Source organism: Oncorhynchus kisutch, unplaced genomic scaffold (assembly GCF_002021735.2).
Source record: "Oncorhynchus kisutch isolate 150728-3 unplaced genomic scaffold, Okis_V2 Okis01b-Okis20b_hom, whole genome shotgun sequence".
NCBI lineage: Eukaryota > Metazoa > Chordata > Actinopteri > Salmoniformes > Salmonidae > Oncorhynchus > Oncorhynchus kisutch.
In genome coordinates, this window is record NW_022261978.1 from 12,283,002 (window position 1) to 12,301,890 (window position 18,889).

Below are 18,889 nucleotides of genomic sequence, written 5' to 3' on the forward strand. Positions count from 1 at the left end.
TTGTCCAATATGAGGCCTATCCAGCAGTACTATTATCCTTAAAAAATAAAGACATGTAAAAATGTTGAGCTTACCAAGTAGTTTAGACACATTCATTTTCTAGAAATGTCTTAGATTAAAATAAAAAGTCTTGCCTAATTGCACCTGTAAATCGCTCTGGATAAGAGCATCTGATAAATGTATCTCCTTTTTACACCAATACTTTTATTTATTTATTTATTTTATTTTACCTTTATTTAACCAGGTAGGCAAGTTGAGAACAAGTTCTCATTTACAATTGCGACCTGGCCAAGATAAAGCAAAGCAGTTCGACAGATAAAACGACACAGAGTTACACATGGAGTAAAAACAAACATACAGTCAATAATACAGTATAAACAAGTCTATATACAATGTGAGCAAATTAGGTGAGAAGGGAGGTAAAGGCAAAAAAGGCCATGATGGCAAAGTAAATACAATATAGCAAGTAAAATACTGGAATGGTAGTTTTGCAATGGAAGAATGTGCAAAGTAGAAATAAAAAAATAATGGGGTGCAAAGGAGCAAAATAAATAAATAAATTAAAATTAAATACAGTTGGGAAAGAGGTAGTTGTTTGGGCTAAATTATAGGTGGGCTATGTACAGGTGCAGTAATCTGTGAGCTGCTCTGACAGTTGGTGCTTAAAGCTAGTGAGGGAGATAAGTGTTTCCAGTTTCAGAGATTTACTACTGTACGCCGAATAGTATACTGCTCTACCGATTAGTAGGCCGTCATTATAAATAATAATTTGTTATTTAACTGACTTGCCTAGTTAAATAAAGGTTAAATATAAATAAACAATAATACAAACAATCCAGAGTGAAAGAAGCGCAATGACTGCGCATACGTGATGCTCGTGAACACGCCTTTTTCCTCACACAGGCGGAAGTTTACAGTTGGATTCCCCGACCCTCCTCCATGTCAAATAATTGAAGAAAACCTATCCCAGGTAATCTGTATAACGTTGAAATGTGTACCCAACATGCTATATCAGTGTTTAAGCTACTAGAACGACTACCAGCCAGGGAAGCGTCAGGTCGAGCTAACTAGGTTGCGCATGTTTTTTTTCTCACGTCCTCCACCTAGTTAGTAGCCACAGAGGATGTATAATCTACAAACATGTGAAGGCTATTCCCGTCTCAGTAACTAGCTAACCTTAACTAGATCAGTGACCGTTGTTGTTTTTCCTCCAATGTTCTGCAAGCAGTGAACTAGCAAGCTTAGACTCATATCTGATACAATAACGACGTTAGATAGCTAGACGTCAGTGTGTTTTCTGAATAGATCGATCACATATCTCTTCATATTTAAGACTGTGGCACCATGTCTGACCCGGAATCCCCGGATGCTAGTGACCCGGCCCAGAGAAGCTCCCTGAGAGGTCCAGAGCTGGAAGACTGCAGTCAAACACTGGAACTCGGTGTAGCTGTCAAAGATGATGACGGTAATGACGAGAAGGAGGCTGATGAAGAGGATAGCGATGATGTAGACTCTGGTAAGTTCAGGTGTTGAGTCAAGTCAATATTGGGCTACAATAAACTCTACTGTGCTGTGTAGCCTTTTCATAGCCTGACTGCCAGCCCTTTTCCCCTATATTGCTCCTTATGGAGTGTGATTTGACAAGAGCACTACTGTCTGTTTTCAGTCAGGCTAGTTTATTCATAGTGCTGATGGTCTTTCATCAACACTACTGTCTGTTTTCAGTCAGGCTAGTTTATTCATAGTGCTGATGGTCTTTCATCAACACTACTGTCTGTTTTCAGTCAGGCTAGTTTATTCATAGTGCTGATGGTCTTTCATCAACACTACTGTCTGTTTTCAGTCAGGCTAGTTTATTCATAGTGCTGATGGTCTTTCATCAACACTACTGTCTGTTTTCAGTCAGGCTAGTTTATTCATAGTGCTGATGGTCTTTCATCAACACTACTGTCTGTTTTCAGTCAGGCTAGTTTATTCATAGTGCTGATGGTCTTTCATCAACACTACTGTCTGTTTTCAGTCAGGCTAGTTTATTCATAGTGCTGATGGTCTTTCATCAACACTACTGTCTGTTTTGAGTCAGGCTAGTTTATTCATAGTGCTGATGGTCTTTCATCAACACTACTGTCTGTTTTGAGTCAGGCTAGTTTATTCATAGTGCTGATGGTCTTTCATCAACACTACTGTCTGTTTTGAGTCAGGCTAGTTTATTCATAGTGCTGATGGTCTTTCATCAACACTACTGTCTGTTTTCAGTCAGGCTAGTTTATTCATAGTGCTGATGGTCTTTCATCAACACTACTGTCTGTTTTGAGTCAGGCTAGTTTATTCATAGTGCTGATGGTCTTTCATCAACACTACTGTCTGTTTTGAGTCAGGCTAGTTTATTCATAGTGCTGATGGTCTTTCATCAACACTACTGTCTGTTTTCAGTCAGGCTAGTTTATTCATAGTGCTGATGGTCTTTCATCAACACTACTGTCTGTTTTCAGTCAGGCTAGTTTATTCATAGTGCTGATGGTCTTTCATCAACACTACTGTCTGTTTTCAGTCAGGCTAGTTTATTCATAGTGCTGATGGTCTTTCATCAACACTACTGTCTGTTTTGAGTCAGGCTAGTTTATTCATAGTGCTGATGGTCTTTCATCAACACTACTGTCTGTTTTGAGTCAGGCTAGTTTATTCATAGTGCTGATGGTCTTTCATCAACACTACTGTCTGTTTTCAGTCAGGCTAGTTTATTCATAGTGCTGATGGTCTTTCATCAACACTACTGTCTGTTTTCAGTCAGGCTAGTTTATTCATAGTGCTGATGGTCTTTCATCAACACTACTGTCTGTTTTGAGTCAGGCTAGTTTATTCATAGTGCTGATGGTCTTTCATCAACACTACTGTCTGTTTTGAGTCAGGCTAGTTTATTCATAGTGCTGATGGTCTTTCATCAACACTACTGTCTGTTTTGAGTCAGGCTAGTTTATTCATAGTGCTGATGCTCTTTCATCAACAGTACTGTCTGTTTTGAGTCAGGCTAGTTTATTCATAGTGCTGATGGTCTTTCATCAACACTACTGTCTGTTTTGAGTCAGGCTAGTTTATTCATAGTGCTGATGGTCTTTCATCAACACTACTGTCTGTTTTGAGTCAGGCTAGTTTATTCATAGTGCTGATGGTCTTTCATCAACACTACTGTCTGTTTTCAGTCAGGCTAGTTTATTCATAGTGCTGATGGTCTTTCATCAACACTACTGTCTGTTTTGAGTCAGGCTAGTTTATTCATAGTGCTGATGGTCTTTCATCAACACTACTGTCTGTTTTCAGTCAGGCTAGTTTATTCATAGTGCTGATGGTCTTTCATCAACACTACTGTCTGTTTTGAGTCAGGCTAGTTTATTCATAGTGCTGATGGTCTTTCATCAACACTACTGTCTGTTTTGAGTCAGGCTAGTTTATTCATAGTGCTGATGGTCTTTCATCAACACTACTGTCTGTTTTGAGTCAGGCTAGTTTATTCATAGTGCTGATGGTCTTTCATCAACACTACTGTCTGTTTTGAGTCAGGCTAGTTTATTCATAGTGCTGATGGTCTTTCATCAACACTACTGTCTGTTTTGAGTCAGGCTAGTTTATTCATAGTGCTGATGGTCTTTCATCAACACTACTGTCTGTTTTCAGTCAGGCTAGTTTATTCATAGTGCTGATGGTCTTTCATCAACACTACTGTCTGTTTTCAGTCAGGCTAGTTTATTCATAGTGCTGATGGTCTTTCATCAACACTACTGTCTGTTTTCAGTCAGGCTAGTTTATTCATAGTGCTGATGGTCTTTCATCAACACTACTGTCTGTTTTCAGTCAGGCTAGTTTATTCATAGTGCTGATGGTCTTTCATCAACACTACTGTCTGTTTTCAGTCAGGCTAGTTTATTCATAGTGCTGATGGTCTTTCATCAACACTACTGTCTGTTTTGAGTCAGGCTAGTTTATTCATAGTGCTGATGGTCTTTCATCAACACTACTGTCTGTTTTGAGTCAGGCTAGTTTATTCATAGTGCTGATGGTCTTTCATCAACACTACTGTCTGTTTTGAGTCAGGCTAGTTTATTCATAGTGCTGATGGTCTTTCATCAACACTACTGTCTGTTTTGAGTCAGGCTAGTTTATTCATAGTGCTGATGGTCTTTCATCAACACTACTGTCTGTTTTCAGTCAGGCTAGTTTATTCATAGTGCTGATGGTCTTTCATCAACACTACTGTCTGTTTTCAGTCAGGCTAGTTTATTCATAGTGCTGATGGTCTTTCATCAACACTACTGTCTGTTTTCAGTCAGGCTAGTTTATTCATAGTGCTGATGGTCTTTCATCAACACTACTGTCTGTTTTCAGTCAGGCTAGTTTATTCATAGTGCTGATGGTCTTTCATCAACACTACTGTCTGTTTTCAGTCAGGCTAGTTTATTCATAGTGCTGATGGTCTTTCATCAACACTACTGTCTGTTTTGAGTCAGGCTAGTTTATTCATAGTGCTGATGGTCTTTCATCAACACTACTGTCTGTTTTCAGTCAGGCTAGTTTATTCATAGTGCTGATGGTCTTTCATCAACACTACTGTCTGTTTTGAGTCAGGCTAGTTTATTCATAGTGCTGATGGTCTTTCATCAACACTACTGTCTGTTTTGAGTCAGGCTAGTTTATTCATAGTGCTGATGGTCTTTCATCAACACTACTGTCTGTTTTCAGTCAGGCTAGTTTATTCATAGTGCTGATGGTCTTTCATCAACACTACTGTCTGTTTTGAGTCAGGCTAGTTTATTCATAGTGCTGATGGTCTTTCATCAACACTACTGTCTGTTTTCAGTCAGGCTAGTTTATTCATAGTGCTGATGGTCTTTCATCAACACTACTGTCTGTTTTGAGTCAGGCTAGTTTATTCATAGTGCTGATGGTCTTTCATCAACACTACTGTCTGTTTTGAGTCAGGCTAGTTTATTCATAGTGCTGATGGTCTTTCATCAACACTACTGTCTGTTTTGAGTCAGGCTAGTTTATTCATAGTGCTGATGGTCTTTCATCAACACTACTGTCTGTTTTCAGTCAGGCTAGTTTATTCATAGTGCTGATGGTCTTTCATCAACACTACTGTCTGTTTTGAGTCAGGCTAGTTTATTCATAGTGCTGATGGTCTTTCATCAACACTACTGTCTGTTTTGAGTCAGGCTAGTTTATTCATAGTGCTGATGGTCTTTCATCAACACTACTGTCTGTTTTCAGTCAGGCTAGTTTATTCATAGTGCTGATGGTCTTTCATCAACACTACTGTCTGTTTTCAGTCAGGCTAGTTTATTCATAGTGCTGATGGTCTTTCATCAACACTACTGTCTGTTTTCAGTCAGGCTAGTTTATTCATAGTGCTGATGGTCTTTCATCAACACTACTGTCTGTTTTGAGTCAGGCTAGTTTATTCATAGTGCTGATGGTCTTTCATCAACACTACTGTCTGTTTTGAGTCAGGCTAGTTTATTCATAGTGCTGATGGTCTTTCATCAAACTACTGTCTGTTTTGAGTCAGGCTAGTTTATTCATAGTGCTGATGGTCTTTCATCAACACTACTGTCTGTTTTGAGTCAGGCTAGTTTATTCATAGTGCTGATGGTCTTTCATCAACACTACTGTCTGTTTTGAGTCAGGCTAGTTTATTCATAGTGCTGATGGTCTTTCATCAACACTACTGTCTGTTTTCAGTCAGGCTAGTTTATTCATAGTGCTGATGGTCTTTCATCAACACTACTGTCTGTTTTCAGTCAGGCTAGTTTATTCATAGTGCTGATGGTCTTTCATCAACACTACTGTCTGTTTTGAGTCAGGCTAGTTTATTCATAGTGCTGATGGTCTTTCATCAACACTACTGTCTGTTTTGAGTCAGGCTAGTTTATTCATAGTGCTGATGGTCTTTCATCAACACTACTGTCTGTTTTCAGTCAGGCTAGTTTATTCATAGTGCTGATGGTCTTTCATCAACACTACTGTCTGTTTTGAGTCAGGCTAGTTTATTCATAGTGCTGATGGTCTTTCATCAACACTACTGTCTGTTTTCAGTCAGGCTAGTTTATTCATAGTGCTGATGGTCTTTCATCAACACTACTGTCTGTTTTGAGTCAGGCTAGTTTATTCATAGTGCTGATGGTCTTTCATCAACACTACTGTCTGTTTTCAGTCAGGCTAGTTTATTCATAGTGCTGATGGTCTTTCATCAACACTACTGTCTGTTTTCAGTCAGGCTAGTTTATTCATAGTGCTGATGGTCTTTCATCAACACTACTGTCTGTTTTCAGTCAGGCTAGTTTATTCATAGTGCTGATGGTCTTTCATCAACACTACTGTCTGTTTTCAGTCAGGCTAGTTTATTCATAGTGCTGATGGTCTTTCATCAACACTACTGTCTGTTTTGAGTCAGGCTAGTTTATTCATAGTGCTGATGGTCTTTCATCAACACTACTGTCTGTTTTGAGTCAGGCTAGTTTATTCATAGTGCTGATGGTCTTTCATCAACACTACTGTCTGTTTTGAGTCAGGCTAGTTTATTCATAGTGCTGATGGTCTTTCATCAACACTACTGTCTGTTTTGAGTCAGGCTAGTTTATTCATAGTGCTGATGGTCTTTCATCAACACTACTGTCTGTTTTCAGTCAGGCTAGTTTATTCATAGTGCTGATGGTCTTTCATCAACACTACTGTCTGTTTTCAGTCAGGCTAGTTTATTCATAGTGCTGATGGTCTTTCATCAACACTACTGTCTGTTTTGAGTCAGGCTAGTTTATTCATAGTGCTGATGGTCTTTCATCAACACTACTGTCTGTTTTCAGTCAGGCTAGTTTATTCATAGTGCTGATGGTCTTTCATCAACACTACTGTCTGTTTTCAGTCAGGCTAGTTTATTCATAGTGCTGATGGTCTTTCATCAACACTACTGTCTGTTTTCAGTCAGGCTAGTTTATTCATAGTGCTGATGGTCTTTCATCAACACTACTGTCTGTTTTCAGTCAGGCTAGTTTATTCATAGTGCTGATGGTCTTTCATCAACACTACTGTCTGTTTTCAGTCATGCTAGTTTATTCATAGTGCTGATGGTCTTTCATCAACACTACTGTCTGTTTTGAGTCAGGCTAGTTTATTCATAGTGCTGATGGTCTTTCATCAACACTACTGTCTGTTTTGAGTCAGGCTAGTTTATTCATAGTGATGATGGTCTTTCATCAACACTACTGTCTGTTTTGAGTCAGGCTAGTTTATTCATAGTGCTGATGGTCTTTCATCAACACTACTGTCTGTTTTCAGTCAGGCTAGTTTATTCATAGTGCTGATGGTCTTTCATCAACACTACTGTCTGTTTTCAGTCAGGCTAGTTTATTCATAGTGCTGATGGTCTTTCATCAACACTACTGTCTGTTTTCAGTCAGGCTAGTTTATTCATAGTGCTGATGGTCTTTCATCAACACTACTGTCTGTTTTCAGTCAGGCTAGTTTATTCATAGTGCTGATGGTCTTTCATCAACACTACTGTCTGTTTTCAGTCAGGCTAGTTTATTCATAGTGCTGATGGTCTTTCATCAACACTACTGTCTGTTTTCAGTCAGGCTAGTTTATTCATAGTGCTTATGGTCTTTCATCAACACTACTGTCTGTTTTGAGTCAGGCTAGTTTATTCATAGTGCTGATGGTCTTTCATCAACACTACTGTCTGTTTTGAGTCAGGCTAGTTTATTCATAGTGCTGATGGTCTTTCATCAACACTACTGTCTGTTTTGAGTCAGGCTAGTTTATTCATAGTGCTGATGGTCTTTCATCAACACTACTGTCTGTTTTCAGTCAGGCTAGTTTATTCATAGTGCTGATGGTCTTTCATCAACACTACTGTCTGTTTTCAGTCAGGCTAGTTTATTCATAGTGCTGATGGTCTTTCATCAACACTACTGTCTGTTTTGAGTCAGGCTAGTTTATTCATAGTGCTGATGGTCTTTCATCAACACTACTGTCTGTTTTGAGTCAGGCTAGTTTATTCATAGTGCTGATGGTCTTTCATCAACATTACTGTCTGTTTTCAGTCAGGCTAGTTTATTCATAGTGCTGATGGTCTTTCATCAACACTACTGTCTGTTTTGAGTCAGGCTAGTCTGGGCAACTCCAGTCCTCCAGGGCCTGATTAATGTCACAGTGTTGTCCCAGCCCCAGCTAACACACCTGACTGCAATAATCATCTAATCACGATCTTGAGTTAAAAATGCAATTAGTTTAAATCAGGTGTGTTTGCTAGGGATGGGGGGAAAAGTGGGACACCAATCAGGCCCCAGAGGATTGGAATTTCCCTGGGCTAGCCTGTTAATCACTACGGTCTGTTTTCAGGCTAGCCTGTTCATCACTACTGTCTGTTTACAGTCAGGCTAGTCTGTTCACCACTACTGTCTGTTTTCAGGCTAGTCTGTTCATCACTACTGTCTGTTTTCAGGCTAGCCTGTTCATCACTACTGTCTGTTTTCAGGCTAGCCTGTTCATCACTACTGTCTGTTTTCAGGCTAGTCTATTCATCACTACAGTCTGTTTTCAGGCTAGCCTGTTCATCACTACTGTCTGTTTTCAGGCTAGTCACTACGGTCTGTTTTCAGTCAGGCTAGTCTGTTCATCACTACGGTCTGTTTTCAGGCTAGTCTATTCATCACTACGGTCTGTTTCCAGTCAGGCTAGTCTGTTCATCACTACGGTCTGTTTTCAGGCTAGTCTGTTCATCACTACTGTCTGTTTACAGTCAGGCTAGTCTGTTCATCACTACGGTCTGTTTACAGCCAGGCTAGTCTGTTCATCACTATTGTCTGTTTTCAGTCAGGCTAGTCTATTCATCACTACGGTCTGTTTTCAGTCAGGTTAGTCTATTCATCACTACGGTCTGTTTTCAGTCAGGCTAGTCTGTTCATCACTACGGTCTGTTTTCAGTCAGGTTAGTCTATTCATCACTACGGTCTGTTTTCAGGCCAGTCTGTTCATCACTACTGTCTGTTTTCAGGCTAGTCTATTCATCACTACGGTCTGTTTTCAGGCTAGTCTGTTCATCACTACTGTCTGTTTACAGTCAGACTAGTCTGTTCATCACTACTGTCTGTTTTCAGTCAGGCTAGTCTGTTCATCACTACTGTCTGTTTTCAGTCAGGCTAGTCTGTTCATCACTACTGTCTGTTTTCAGGCTAGTCTGTTCATCACTACTGTCTGTTTTCAGGCTAGTCTGTTCATCACTACTGTCTGTTTTCAGGCTAGTCTGTTCATCACTACTGTCTGTTTTCAGGCTAGTCTGTTCATCACTACTGTCTGTTTTCAGGCTAGTCTGTTCATCACTACTGTCTGTTTTCAGGCTAGTCTGTTCATCACTACTGTCTGTTTTCAGGCTAGTCTGTTCATCACTACTGTCTGTTTACAGTCAGACTAGTCTGTTCATCACTACTGTCTGTTTTCAGTCAGGCTAGTCTGTTCATCACTACGGTCTGTTTTCAGTCAGGCTAGTCTGTTCATCACTACGGTCTGTTTACAGTCAGGCTAGTCTAATCATCACTACGGTCTGTTTACAGTCAGGCTAGTCTGTTCATCACTACTGTCTGTTTTCAGGCTAGTCTGTTCATCACTACGGTCTGTTTTCAGTCAGGCTAGTCTGTTCATCACTACGGTCTGTTTTCAGTACTGTATCTTGTGTTCTCCACCAGGGCAGAACGTTGTGAAAGTGGATGAGGAGGAAGGAGAAGCAGTGAAGTCGGGTGAGTAGAGAGTCTTCTGGGTAGTAGTACAGTAGAGTCCTCTGGGTAGTAGTACAGTAGAGTCCTCTGGGTAGTAGTACAGTAGAGTCCTCTGGGTAGTGGTACAGTAGAGTCCTCTGGGTAGTGGTACAGTAGAGTACTCTGGGTAGTAGTACAGTAGAGTCCTCTGGGTAGTAGTACAGTAGAGTCCTCTGGGTAGTGGTACAGTAGAGTCCTCTGGGTAGTGGTACAGTAGAGTACTCTGGGTAGTAGTGGTACAGTAGAGTACTCTGTGTAGTAGTGGTACAGTAAAGTACTCTGGGTAGTAGTGGTACAGTAAAGTACTCTGGGTAGTAGTGGTACAGTAGAGTCCTCTGGGTAGTAGCGGTACAGTAGAGTCCTCTGGGTAGTAGCGGTACAGTAGAGTCCTCTGGGTAGTAGCGGTACAGTAGAGTCCTCTGGGTAGTAGCGGTAGAGTCCTCTGGGTAGTGGCGGTACAGTAGAGTCCTCTGGGTAGTGGCGGTACAGTAGAGTCCTCTGGGTGGTGGCGGTACAGTAGAGTCCTCTGGGTGGTGGCGGTACAGTAGAGTCCTCTGGGTGGTGGCGGTACAGTAGAGTCCTCTGGGTGGTGGCGGTACAGTAGAGTCCTCTGGGTAGTAGCGGTACAGTAGAGTCCTCTGGGTAGTAGCGGTACAGTAGAGTCCTCTGGGTAGTAGCGGTACAGTAGAGTCCTCTGGGTAGTAGCGGTAGAGTCCTCTGGGTTGTGGCGGTACAGTAGAGTCCTCTGGGTAGTGGCGGTACAGTAGAGTCCTCTGGGTGGTGGCGGTACAGTAGAGTCCTCTGGGTGGTGGCGGTACAGTAGAGTCCTCTGGGTGGTGGCGGTACAGTAGAGTCCTCTGGGTAGTAGCGGTACAGTAGAGTCCTCTGGGTAGTAGCGGTACAGTAGAGTCCTCTGGGTAGTAGCGGTAGAGTCCTCTGGGTTGTGGCGGTACAGTAGAGTCCTCTGGGTAGTGGCGGTACAGTAGAGTCCTCTGGGTAGTGGCGGTACAGTAGAGTCCTCTGGGTGGTGGCGGTACAGTAGAGTCCTCTGGGTGGTGGCGGTGCAGTAGAGTCCTCTGGGTGGTGGCGGTGCAGTAGAGTCCTCTGGGTGGTGGCGGTGAAAGTGGATGAGGAGGAAGGAGAAGCAGTGAAGTCGGGTGAGTAGAGAGTCTTCTGGGTAGTAGTACAGTAGAGTCCTCTGGGTAGTGGTACAGTAGAGTCCTCTGGGTAGTGGTACAGTAGAGTCCTCTGGGTAGTAGTGGTACAGTAGAGTACTCTGGGTAGTAGCGGTACAGTAGAGTCCTCTGGGTAGTGGCGGTACAGTAGAGTTCTCTGGGTAGTGGCAGTACAGTAGAGTCCTCTGGGTAGTGGCGGTACAGTAGAGTCCTCTGGGTAGTGGCGGTACAGTAGAGTCCTCTGGGTAGTGGCGGTACAGTAGAGTCCTCTGGGTGGTGGCGGTGCAGTAGAGTCCTCTGGGTGGTGGCGGTGCAGTAGAGTCCTCTGGGTGGTGGCGGTGAAAGTGGATGAGGAGGAAGGAGAAGCAGTGAAGTCGGGTGAGTAGAGAGTCTTCTGGGTAGTAGTACAGTAGAGTCCTCTGGGTAGTGGTACAGTAGAGTCCTCTGGGTAGTGGTACAGTAGAGTCCTCTGGGTAGTGGTACAGTAGAGTCCTCTGGGTAGTAGTGGTACAGTAGAGTACTCTGGGTAGTAGCGGTACAGTAGAGTACTCTGGGTAGTAGCGGTACAGTAGAGTCCTCTGGGTAGTGGCGGTACAGTAGAGTCCTCTGGGTAGTGGCGGTACAGTAGAGTTCTCTGGGTAGTGGCAGTACAGTAGAGTCCTCTGGGTAGTGGCGGTACAGTAGAGTCCTCTGGGTAGTGGCGGTACAGTAGAGTCCTCTGGGTAGTGGCGGTACAGTAGAGTCCTCTGGGGTAGTGGCGGTACAGTAGAGTCCTCTGGGTAGTGGCGGTACAGTAGAGTCCTCTGGGTAGTGGCGGTACAGTAGAGTCCTCTGGGTAGTGGCGGTACAGTAGAGTCCTCTGGGTAGTGGCGGTACAGTAGAGTCCTCTGGGTAGTGGCGGTACAGTAGAGTCCTCTGGGTAGTGGCGGTACAGTAGAGTCCTCTGGGTAGTGGCGGTACAGTAGAGTCCTCTGGGTAGTGGCGGTACAGTAGAGTCCTCTGGGTAGTGGCGGTACAGTAGAGTCCTCTGGGGGGTGGCGGTACAGTAGAGTCCTCTGGGTAGTGGCGGTACAGTAGAGTCCTCTGGGTAGTGGCGGTACAGTAGAGTCCTCTGGGTGGTGGCGGTACAGTAGAGTCCTCTGGGTGGTGGCGGTACAGTAGAGTCCTCTGGGTGGTGGCGGTACAGTAGAGTCCTCTGGGTGGTAGCGGTACAGTAGAGTCCTCTGGGTGGTAGCGGTACAGTAGAGTCCTCTGGGTGGTAGCGGTACAGTAGAGTCCTCTGGGTGGTAGCGGTACAGTAGAGTCCTCTGGGTGGTAGCGGTACAGTAGAGTCCTCTGGGTAGTAGCGGTACAGTAGAGTCCTCTGGGTAGTAGCGGTACAGTAGAGTCCTCTGGGTAGTAGCGGTACAGTAGAGTCCTCTGGGTAGTAGCGGTACAGTAGAGTCCTCTGGGTAGTAGCGGTACAGTAGAGTCCTCTGGGTAGTAGCGGTACAGTAGAGTCCTCTGGGTAGTAGCGGTAGAGTCCTCTGGGTAGTGGCGGTACAGTAGAGTCCTCTGGGTGGTGGCGGTGCAGTAGAGTCCTCTGGGTGGTGGCGGTGCAGTAGCAAGCTGGAATGGGGTGAGGATAGAGTCCTCTGTGCACCTAACCTTCTGCACTCATTATTGTACACTCCTGGTTACCCATGTCTATATCAAACACTGATTGACAGAAATAATAAACATCAGCAGACACTCAGGCCCCCCGTTGCCTGGTTGCCTGGTTACCTGGTTGCCTGTTATAGAAGTTCTGATGGATATTATCGGTTCTATTCATGTGAATCTGTATTTTAACAGGGCTTTCTATTGTTAAAAGAGATGCAGAGGAGGAGGGAGGTGGCGGAGATGAGACCAACTCCGGTAATCACAGACCACAATAACCATTCATGGGGATGATAAAAGCTTTGGTTGTATCCACTTTATAGTGTATAGTGTTTACGTAAGAGAACATTGATCTTAAAGAGATACACACGGTCCCCTACCGTATTTAACCTGTAGTGTTGTCACGGAAACAGGAGGGGGTGCCAACTCGGACTCAGACAGTTCAGACGGGGAGAATGAACAGAGTTCGAACGCTCAGAGTGCAGTGCAGAAGCCGCACCCTTGCTCCCAGTGTGGCAAGACCTTCATCACCGTGGGGAGCCTGAAGAGGCACACACAGACTCACAGCAGAGAGAAACCCCACCAGTGCTCCGTCTGCGGGAAATGTTTCTCACGCTCAGACGACATGAAGAGACACCTCACCATCCACACAGGTTATTGTGAACAATTATTATTTTTCAGTATTTGGCAAAGACTATTACTAGATAGAATATAGCTGTAAGCAGCCATGGTGGTGCTCAAGCCTTATTGCACCACCATTATGTTTAGATTACAAAATGTTGGAATCGATATACAGTGGGGCAAAAAAGTATTTAGTCAGCCACCAATTGTACAAGTTCACTCCTAAATAACGACTACAAAATCATTGCCTTAATCTTTGTGAAAAGGTTAAAGTCTTGCTTGAATGATCTGATTGACATTCATCAATCAGGGTTTATGAAAGGGTGCCATATACAGTGGGGCAAAAAAGTATTTAGTCAGCCACCAATTGTGCAAGTTCTCCCACTTAAAAAGATGAGAGGCCTGTAATTTTCATCATAGGTACACTTCAACTATGACAGACAAAATGAGAAGAGAAAAATCCAGACAATCACATTGTAGGATTTTTTAAATGAATTTATTTGCAAATTATGGTGGAAAATAAGTATTTGGTCACCTACAAACAAGAAAGAATTCTGGCTTAGATGACAAAATGTTGGAATCGATATATATGGATGCTCTTGATCGACTTTATCAGTACCTCTAACTCATCCCTAGGAGAGAGGGTGAACCACGTCTGTCACCAGTGTGGGAAGACTTTCACCAGTCTGGGAGGGCTGAAGAAACACCAGATGACCCACACAGGTGTAGTGGCTCCTTCTTCCAGGTGTATAGAGGATGATGTCATAGGATGTTTGTTGATGATCAGGGCGCGGCAGCGTAGCCTAGTGGTTAAGGGCATTGGGCCAGTAACCCGAAATGGTTGCTGGATGGAATCCCCCGAGCTGACAAGGTCAAAATCTGTCGTTCTGCCTCTGAACAAGGTAGTTTAACCCACTGTTCCCCGGTAGGCCATCATTGTAAATAAGAATTTGTTCTTAACTGACTTGCCTAATTATTATTAAATAAAAATACCTGATGTTAATGATATGATGTAATGTATTATAACAGATATTGATATTATAATTGCCTACAAATGTTCTCAGTGTCTCTATTTGATTGGGCCTCAATGTTATTTTTAAATATGTTATTTGTGACATTGAAATGTGTCTGTCTGTCCATCTATTTATCAGGAGAGAAGCCGTTCCAGTGTTCCGAGTGTGGGAAAGGTTTCACTGCGCAGGGTAACCTCAAGATCCACCAGCGCATCCACACAGGTCAGTTATATAATACATGTGCCGTTTTACCTCTCAGGTTTATATCTCTCAGAAAGACACTAAACGTTTTGTACCGGGTTTTAAATGAAAATGTATTTATGTTCATCTTGTTTCTGTCTTCCATGTCATTGGTATTTATGCTCATCTTGTTTCTGTCTTCCATGTCATTGGTATTTATGTTCATCTTGTTTCCGTCTTCCATGTCATTGGTATTTATGTTCATCTTGTTTCCGTCTTCCATGTCATTGGTATTTATGTTCATCTTGTTTCTGTCTTCCATGTCATTGGTATTTATGTTCATCTTGTTTCTGTCTTCCATGTCATTGGTATTTATGTTCATCTTGTTTCCGTCTTCCATGTCATTGGTATTTATGTTCATCTTGTTTCTGTCTTCCATATCATTGGTATTTATGTTCATCTTGTTTCTGTCTTCCATATCATTGGTATGTGCTCTGTGTAGAGTTCTCATTCTCAGCCCGACGGTTTCAGGCTTGCCGTGCTGTGTTAAGGGGGGGGGGGGGGGGACCACTATGGAAGTCTGCCCACCTTTTCAGCCCACTATGTTTCTCTCTCAGCCGCAGGAGCAGCCAGGATTCCAGTATTGGCTGGGCCAGAGAAATTTGTGGCCATGATGAAACTTTTGGAAAAAGTCAAGGGGTTGTGAATTCTTTCTGATGTACAGACAGCGATTTAAGTTGAATAAAATCTCATTGACTGATTATCAGACAAGACACAGGCTTTTGGTTGGGAGGAGGACATGCTGCCACGCCAGAGAAGAGCAGAATCCACTTGTTAAGCTACATAACACGCTGGCAAAATGCTCTGATCACTTAATATATGAGCAAACTGGAATCAAGTTACTCACTTAGCTAACATTTCCCCGGCCTAATTGTTGTCCAATATCCAAACGAACATTCAGCAAATAAAAAAAAATCTGCAATTTTAGTTAATTTATTTATCAAGACGAGTCACCTACACTTTTCTTAAAGCAATGTGGTGGCGCTGTCCCAATCAAGTCAGTGCTGAAATGATCATTTAGGTGACCACACACACACACACGACTATTGCTTTAAATTAGTATAACGGTTGGATATGAGCAAGTAAGCAAGTATTTGATACATGCCTTCAATTGCATTAGCTTATTTTATAGCATTTTTTTTTTTAACATGAAGTTGATTATAACTAAGCGCAGAGAGAAACTCCCCTATCTGTTTCTTCGTCCCCTCCGTCTTCGTCACTCCGCTGCCGCCTGAGCTTCTGCAACGTTGTTCTCAACACCAGTTTAAATCAATATGAAGTTATTCTATTCACAGGGGAGAAACCGTACCAGTGCTCCCAGTGTCAGAAAAGCTTCTCCCGGCTGGCCCACTATAAAGACCACCAGCAGACTCACCGGGAGGAGAAACCGTACCACTGCAATGACTGTGGGAAAAGCTTCTCCTACTTCAAGGTTCGTTGTTGTTTTACGGTCTTAATTTATCTATTTACTCCTCGTCTGCTGTTTTAGTTTTTATCTTCTTCACGGTTTATTGAATTTATGTATGGGACTTGTTTTGTATTTGCACTTTGCACTGCATTTTGTTGCAAGTACTGATCTAAATACATTTTGTTTTGATTCAAGTCGCTCAAGTGCCACCAGATGATCCACAAAGGGGAGAACCTCCACCACTGCTCCGTATGCGGTAAAGGGTTCGCCATCCGCGGCAACCTGAAGACCCATCTGCAGACACACACCAAGGAGAAACCACACCAATGCTCAGAGTGCGGGAAACGGTTCTCCCGAGCCCACGACCTGAAGAAACACAAGCTGCTCCACACAGGGCAGAAGACCTACCACATTTGCCAGTGTGGCAAGGTGCACTGTCGATTAAAGTTACCTTATGTAGCTTTGTGTACGAACCAACAGTTTTCAGATAGAAATGCGAGTTATAGATTTTCCATTCTCTTTGAAAGCAAGTCTTATAAGCTGTAGATCTGTTATATGTGCGATATTTCTCTGTTTCCCCTCTCATCTTTGTTTATGTGTCTTTTTTATCTGTCTCTGATCTAAGAGCTTCACGGAGCTGGGGAACCTGCGGACCCACCAGAGAACCCACACCGGAGAGAAACCATTCTGCTGTTCCTTCTGTGGCCGAACCTTCTTGCGTGCTGGAGACCTGAAGAGCCACCAGCGGACACACACCGGAGAGAAACCATTCATCTGCGCCATATGTGGGACCAGTTTCGCCCAATCTGGCAACCTGAAAGTGCATCAGATCACACACACTAAAGAGAGGCCGTACCCTTGTACTGTCTGTGATAAGGGGTTCACCACACCGGGGAGTCTGAAGCTACACATGAGGACACACACAGGGGAGCGGCCTTTCCTGTGTAGCGCATGTGGGAAAGGGTTCACGGCGTCAGGGCAGCTGAAGAGGCACCAAGAGTGTCACATGAGAGACACTGTCCAATCATCTCCTAGTGAAGACACGGGGGTGGCGGTGGCTTCAAAATAAAAGTCCTCTCTACGCGGACTACGAAATAAGAGTACTGGAAACGTGCCAATGTGTGTCTGAACTGTGATCATGATGGGAGGTTTTACTGCTTCATGATGTCCCTAATGGGACACCATTCCCTGTGGGCTCTGGTCAAATGAGACACCATTCACACTGGGCTCTGGTCAAATGGGACACCATTCACACTGGGCTCTGGTCAAATGGGACACCATTCACTCTGGGCTCTGGTCAAATGGGACACCATTCACTCTGGGCTCTGGTCAAATGGGACACCATTCACTCTGGGCTCTGTTCAAATGAGACACCATTCACTCTGGGCTCTGTTCAAATGAGACACCATTCACTCTGGGCTCTGTTCAAATGAGACACCATTCACTCTGGGCTCTGGTCAAATGAGACACCATTCACTCTGGGCTCTGGTCAAATGGGACACCATTCACTCTGGGCTCTGGTCAAAAGGACTGCACTATAAAGGGAGTAGGGACACCATTCAGGACCTACACTATTCCTCCCTTTTGCAGAACATCAGTTGTTTATTCTGTGAGCTCAAATATGAGCTTTATAAAGTGTCACAGAATGTGATGTTTGACAAGAAATTGTTAATCTGAGTCCTGAATGACACCCAATTTAGTGCACTACGTTTGCCCAGGGCTTATAGGGTTCTGGCTAAAAGTAGTGCACTATATAATAGGGAATAGGGTGCCATTTGGGACCCTGGTCTTAATGGTAAAATGTCATCCATCCATTTAGAATGTACACGATCTGATATTGATCATATAACATGATTCCCAAATGGCACCCTATTCCCTATATAGTGCACTAATGTTGATCAGAGCCTAAAGTAGTGCACTATATAGGGAATAGGGTGCCATTAGGGACACACAACAGTGTATAGTATACTACAGTACTAATGAACACATTCTCTGGTAAACACAGTTTACTGATTTTGTCTTTTTTATTATCTGAGTATCGATCAGATTTTAATAAATAAACTATTCTAATGCGATTCATCCTGTGAAAACTCAGTTTGAAATAATTAAGTTCCCCTGTCGTCCTGTAGGTGGTGCTATTGAGTCGCATTCACAATGCAGTCCGTAGTTTCCCCTGTCGTCATGTAGGTGGAGCTATTGAGTCGCATTCACAATGCAGTCCGTAGTTCCCCTATCGTCCTGTAGGTGGTGCTATTGAGTCGCATTCACAATGCAGTCCGTAGTTTCCCCTGTCGTCATGTAGGTGGAGCTATTGAGTCATATTCACAATGCAGACAGTGAAGTTTGTTTTTAGCCCATAGCGCTCTGTAGTGCACTGTACAGGGAATAGTGTGCCATTTGTTATGTAGCCTTAGTCCCTCCCTTTAGTTTCACACTAAAGTGTGTTTCCTACTGATAAGGAACTCTTCCTCAGAATAAACATGTATTATCCCCTAAAAAAAAACAGGTGGTTTATAACAAAGAATGGACTAAATTAGTCACACCAAAGACTGGAAACAAACTGGGCTGTCGGGGAACTACATGTAATTTAACTACACTGAACAAAAAATATAAATGTAATAATTTCAAAGTTTTGACTGAGTTACAGTTCAAATAAGGAAATCAGTCAAGTGCCCAGGTGGAATTTAAAAGCGGCTGGGCCAGTGGTCTTGAGAGATGTGGAGGGTCAACACCTTTTTTTTAACCTTTATTTAACCAGGCAAGTCAGTTAAGAACACATTCTTATTTTCAATGACGGCCTGGGAACAGTGGGTTAACTGCCTGTTCAGGGGCAGAACGACAGATTTGTACCTTGTCAGCTCGGGGGTTTGAACTCGCAACCTTCCGGTTACTAGTCCAACGCTCTAACCACTAGGCTACGCTGCCGCCCCTTTTAGTTTGCATCCCGGTTTGATTTCTAGATAATCATTCCTGCGTCTGATCTTCCCA

General features: G+C 43.3%; 1 protein-coding gene across 2 annotated transcripts; it reads left to right on the top strand.

Moving 5' to 3' along the window:
• Positions 1-834: 834 nt before the first annotated feature.
• LOC116358975 (gastrula zinc finger protein XlCGF57.1-like) lies at positions 835-18,562 on the top strand. 2 transcript variants are annotated; one of them, XM_031811507.1, is made up of 10 exons: positions 835-970; positions 1,334-1,516; positions 9,738-9,788; positions 12,815-12,877; positions 13,033-13,272; positions 13,877-13,963; positions 14,392-14,475; positions 15,789-15,925; positions 16,097-16,330; positions 16,527-18,562. In XM_031811507.1, exons 2-10 carry the CDS (start codon positions 1,345-1,347, stop codon positions 16,968-16,970), a joined length of 1,512 nt encoding a protein of 503 aa, XP_031667367.1. In that variant the 5' UTR covers positions 835-970; positions 1,334-1,344; the 3' UTR covers positions 16,971-18,562. The 2 variants fall into 2 exon arrangements, with proteins under 2 accessions (XP_031667367.1, XP_031667368.1); XM_031811508.1 differs by lacking the exons at positions 13,877-13,963; positions 14,392-14,475.
• Positions 18,563-18,889: the final 327 nt, after the last annotated feature.

Excerpts from the sequence above, each read along its gene's own strand:
- LOC116358975 (XM_031811507.1), top strand. The coding sequence starts at position 1,345 with ATGTCTGACCCGGAATCCCCGGATGCTAGTGACCCGGCCCAGAGAAGC. Across the intron at positions 13,964-14,391 it reads ACACCAGATGACCCACACAG|GAGAGAAGCCGTTCCAGTGT; the intron begins GTGTAGTGGCTC and ends TCTATTTATCAG. Across the intron at positions 14,476-15,788 it reads CCACCAGCGCATCCACACAG|GGGAGAAACCGTACCAGTGC; the intron begins GTCAGTTATATA and ends TTCTATTCACAG.